Source organism: Triticum aestivum, chromosome 6D (assembly GCF_018294505.1).
Source record: "Triticum aestivum cultivar Chinese Spring chromosome 6D, IWGSC CS RefSeq v2.1, whole genome shotgun sequence".
NCBI classification, from domain to species: Eukaryota; Viridiplantae; Streptophyta; class Magnoliopsida; order Poales; family Poaceae; genus Triticum; species Triticum aestivum.
Window position 1 is genome coordinate 474,400,063 of NC_057811.1, and position 5,182 is coordinate 474,405,244.

At 48.2% G+C, this 5,182-nt stretch overlaps 1 protein-coding gene across 1 annotated transcript; it reads left to right on the forward strand.

The window, feature by feature from the left end:
* Window positions 1–652: 652 nt before the first annotated feature.
* Window positions 653–2,963, forward strand: LOC123146056 (putative wall-associated receptor kinase-like 16). Its single transcript, XM_044565633.1, has 4 exons — window positions 653–1,128; window positions 1,248–1,339; window positions 1,388–1,465; window positions 1,581–2,963. The coding sequence occupies exons 1-4, from the start codon at window positions 653–655 to the stop codon at window positions 2,807–2,809; spliced, it is 1,875 nt and encodes a 624-aa protein (XP_044421568.1). The 3' UTR covers window positions 2,810–2,963.
* Window positions 2,964–5,182: the final 2,219 nt, after the last annotated feature.

Consider the following 5,182-nt stretch of genomic DNA (forward strand, 5'->3'; position numbering starts at 1 on the left):
GGTTGGTGGCGCCGGCTCCTTGTCCAGTCAACAACGGGGGCGGCGACGAGCACGACTGGAGTACGCCTGTGGAGGCAGGGTGCACGGCGACAGCGGTGTGTGGCTCTGAGACGACGGACGGCGCCGGTTCCGGCTGCCAAGCTGGCCTTGGCCCGCACGCCGGCGAGCTCGAGCGCGCCGGCTCCTTGATCCAGTCAACGACGGGGCAGCACGGCAACGACGGCGATTGGAGTGCGCCGGTGGAGCCAGGGTGTACGTCGACGGCGGTGCGTGGCTCTGCGGCGACGGACGGCGCCGGTTCCGGCTGCCACGGCAGCCTCGGCCCGCACACCGGCGAGCTCGAGCGCGCCGACTGCGGAGGCCGTTGCTGCTCTCTGTCGCGAACTCGCGATTCCCTACTCTTTCTTTTTTCTTTTATGAATAGATGATTTTATCTTTCTTATGCCCTTTTACAGTTTAGTCTATGATGTTCTATCTATTTGTGATCTGTTATGTCCTGCCACGTCACCCTGTCCACCGGGACCCACTTGTCATAATCATGCTCAAAACGACCTAAGCCATCCACTAGTGTTTTTTGCAAAAAATTAGCCTCGGAATTAGTGATTTTTGGCATAAAACTGTAGAATTGTGGTTTCTGCAACCCTAACCTTCAATGTCGATGGTTTCTGCAATTCACTCGGCCCGCGCCTATCTCAACGCGACGAGGGAGTGCTACAACTCCACAGGGGGGTTCGCCGGGGGGAACACCAACAAGGCGTACATGACGCTCTCAGACACCCCCTACCTCTTCTCGTCCACCAAGAACCACTTCGTCGCGCTCAGCTGCCCCAACCCCGGCTACTACGTCAACGGTTGCATGTCCGTGTGCCGCCCGTCGGACCACGCCATGCCAGGCCTGTGCACCGCCGTCGGGTGCTGCCAGAGCGAGATGCCCTCCGGCATCAATTTCTTCGAGCCTACAATTCGTGACTTTCCGCCGGGAGGGGAGGACCTCTCCTTCTACGCCAACAGCGCGCCGTGCCACTACGTGTTCCTCGCGACAAGGAGTGGTTCAGCTACACCTACCACGTCTTCCTCGACCGCACCGACGACTTCGATGTGCCGGTCGTCGACGTTCCGGATGCATAGGTACACATTCTGAATTTCTGATTCATTACATGTCACACGACATCGGCAAAAAATTACTATTCCCTTCAATCCATATTAATTGTCGGAGTGAGTACTGAATTGTTGTGTTGAATTAGTAGATTTGTAACTTGTCTGATCAAATGTGTTGAAACTGCATTGCAAACTGAAGATATCGGCGAGTGCCAGCTAAAAGACAAATACCCTTGCTACGGTGTGTGCAGAAACACACTAGGGAGTTACACATGCCAATGCCCTTCAGGTACTAGTGGAGATTTCAACGTCAAGAATGGCTGCCGGCCAGATGACAAGTTCACATTAGCTCCGAAAGTCGTTACAGGTAACTTCTTGAAAACAACTTCAAAGGTACCTACATACCTTGCCATTTATATTACATGATATACAGAACAAAGAAACTTATGGGGTTTATGGTTATTCATCTGTACATAACGTAGGTGTTATCGTTGGACTGGGTGCTGCTTTTGGAATGCTACTTGTTGGTTTGAGTGGGATATTCGTTTTCTATAGATGGAAAAGAGGTATTAGAAAACAACAATGCAAGATGTACTTTCAAAAAAACCAGGGCCTTCTGTTGGAACAACTCATATTATCAGATGAAAATGCAAGTAATAGGACAATGATTTTCTCCTTGGAAGAGTTGGAGAAGGCAACAAACAATTTCGACGACACTCGAATTGTAGGACGTGGAGGGCATGGCATGGTATACAAAGGCATCTTATCTGACCAACGCGTGGTAGCTATAAAAAAGTCGAAACTTGTTGAGGAAGCTGAGATCAATGAGTTTATTAATGAGGTTGCAATCCTCTCTCAGATAAATCATCGAAATATCGTGAAGCTCTTTGGATGTTGTCTTGAAACAGAAGTGCCCCTGTTGGTGTCTGATTTTATCCCTAATGGTTCTTTATTTGACGTCCTGCATGGTGAGTCAGTCAGTGGGCACTCTTTATCCTGGGACGACTGTTTGAGGATTGCTCTAGAATCTGCTGGAGCTCTATGTTATTTACATACATCTGCTTCCATATCAGTTTTTCATTGTGATGTCAAGTCCTCTACTAATATATTGTTGGATGCATATTACACCGTTAAAGTTTCAGATTTTGGTGCATCGAGAACAGCTCCAATTCACCAAACTCATGTGACTACAAATGTACAAGGAACATATGGATACTTGGATCCAGAATATTATCAAACTGGGCAACTAAACGAGAAAAGTGATGTGTATAGTTTTGGTGTGTTACTCCTAGAGTTGCTTACAAGAAAAGAGCCGGTTTTCCGAAGCAATGCAGGTGGAGAGTGTTATCAAAACTTGTCCATCTACTTCATTTCAGAGATCAAAGTGAGGGCCGTAGGAGAGGTGGTGGCTACTCAAGTTCTTGAAGAAGCAACCGAGGATGAGATTAATACCATTGCCTCTCTTGCGGAGATGTGTTTGTGTCTCCGCGGAGAAGAAAGGCCTACCATGAAGCAAGTGGAGAGTACATTACAATATTTGAGAACAAAAAGGTTGAGCTCATGTCAAATTGGTGAAGGAAGCGACGAAGAAATCCAACCATTAGTCACTAGCTGTCAACCACCAACTGTCCCTAGTTCTCAACCTTTGGCCATTCAAATGGCCGGCAAAGGTCATTCCCAATCCTCTACTACTTTCTTCAGTCTGGAGTGACAGTTCATGTCATATGCTGATCTGGTTCCCAAATATTTCTGGAATTCCGAGTTATAACTTTGTATTTTCTTTTTATTGTCGTAAGAAAGACATGTTTTTCAGTAGTGGACATGCTGAACAGTACTGCAGTGAAGAGTTTAAGAGTTATTCTATGTTTTTTTCTTTAGAATTGCGGTGAAGAGTTTAAGAGTTATTCTATGTGTTTTTTCTAGAATTTATATTTTTCAGACAAGAGCTCTTTCAAGAATCTGCTACTCAGAATAAATTCAACTCTCACAAGTTGGGCCGCTTTCTTCAAATTTTACTTGTCTTGATAGTGAATCTTGGATAATCTTCTTGTGCACATGTTCTACCATGTCAAGGTATGTGGCAAATTTGACAATTTTGACCTGGAAACGAAATAAATTCACAGAATGAACTGGGTGCGAAACTATTTCACACCCCTGACCCTTTTGTGTAGCGCCCGCCACGCCGGCGCCACACCCTACGGTGCAGCGCCTAGCTCCGGGGCGTTGCACCTCTGTCCACCATGGCAGCCCATGGGCCCGCACCCATTAGTGCAACGCCTCCGAGCTAGACGCCGCACATGTAATGTGCATTGGGACTTATCCAGCCACTTGGCTGGCCCCCCCCCCCCCCCCCCCCCCCCCCCCCACCACACACTCTTCACTCTCTCCCCGAGCTTTGCCCCCTCTCCCACTCTCCCCCCTCTCAAATCTTCTTCCAAATCTTGCAAATTTGAAGAATTTGTCCGTGGATTTCGAAGTCAAACCCTCCCTCAAGGTAATAATCTCCGATCCCCTTGTTTTGATCGAAGTAAAGTTCTCCCATTGCTCATTTGTTGGTAGTTTGGGGAAACCCTAGTTTCGTTTGGATCTAGAGATTTGCATGGAGATGTGAGATGTTTTTTTGCCAATTTCTATGATTAGGCTTTGTTAGTATGCTAGGGTTATTCTTATGGGTGTTCTTATTGTTGGGAACGTAGTAATTTCAAAAAAAAATTCCTACGCACACGCAAGATCATGGTGATGCATAGCAACGAGAGGGGAGAGTGTTGTCCACGTACCCTCGTAGACCGACAGCGGAAGCGTTATCACAACGCGGTTGATGTAGTCGTACCTCTTCACGATCCGACCGATCAATTACCGAACGCCCGCCACCTCCGAGTTCTACACACGTTCAGCTCGATGACGTCCCTCGAACTCCGATCCAGCCGAGTGTTGAGGGAGAGTTTCGTCAGCACGACGGCGTGGTGACGATGATGATGTTCTACCGACGCAGGGCTTCGCCTAAGCTCCGCAATGATATTATCGAGGTGTAATTTGGTGGAGGGGGGCACCGCACACGGCTAAAAGATCTCAAGGATCAATTGTTGTGTCTCTGGGGTGCCCCCCTGCCCCCGTATATAAAGGAGCAAGGGAGGAGGAGGCCGGCCCTAGGAGGGGGCGCACCAAGTGTGGAGTCCTACTAGGACTCCCTAGTCCTAGTAGGATTCCACCTCCCATATGGAATAGGAAAAGAGGAAGGGAAAAAGAGAAGGAAGGAAGGGGGCGCCCCCCTTCCCTAGTCCAATTCGGACCAGACCAAGGGGAGGGGTGCGGCCACCCTTGAGGCCCTTTTTCTTCTTTCCCGTATGGCCCAATAAGGCCCAATACGTATTCCCGTAACTCTCCGGTACTCCGAAAAATACCCGAATCACTCGGAACCTTTCCGAAGTCCGAATATAGTCGTCCAATATATCGATCTTTACGTCTCGACCATTTCGAGACTCCTCGTCATGTCCCCGATCTCATCCGGGACTCCGAACTCCTTCGGTACATCAACATACATAAACTCATAATAAAACTGTCATCGTAACTTTAAGCGTGCGGACCCTACGGGTTCGAGAACTATGTAGACATGACCGAGACACGTCTCCGGTCAATAACCAATAGCGGGACCTGGATGCCCATATTGGCTCCCACATATTCTACGAAGATCTTTATCGGTCAGACCGCATAACAACATACGTTGTTCCCTTTGTCATCAGTATGTTACTTGCCCGAGATTCGATCGTCGGTATCTCGATACCTAGTTCAATCTCGTTACCGGCAAGTCTCTTTACTCGTTCCGTAACACATCATCCCGCAACTATTAGTCACAATGCTTGCAAGGCTTATAGTGATGTGCATTACCGAGTGGGCCCAGAGATACCTCTCCGACAATCGGAGTGACAAATCCTAATCTCGAAATACGCCAACCCAACAAGTACCTTTGGAGACACCTGTAGAGCACCTTTATAATCACCCATTTACGTTGTGACGTTTGGTAGCACACAAAGTGTTCCTCCGGTAAACGGGAGTTGCATAATCTCATAGTCAGAGGAACATGTAT

Coding starts and splice junctions, on each gene's coding strand:
- LOC123146056 (XM_044565633.1), top strand. CDS start 653: ATGTCGATGGTTTCTGCAATTCACTCGGCCCGCGCCTATCTCAACGCG. Junction 1,340..1,387: donor AGACAAATACCCTTGCTACG/GTGTGTGCAGAA, acceptor AATGCCCTTCAG/GTACTAGTGGAGATTTCAAC. Junction 1,466..1,580: donor AGCTCCGAAAGTCGTTACAG/GTAACTTCTTGA, acceptor TACATAACGTAG/GTGTTATCGTTGGACTGGGT.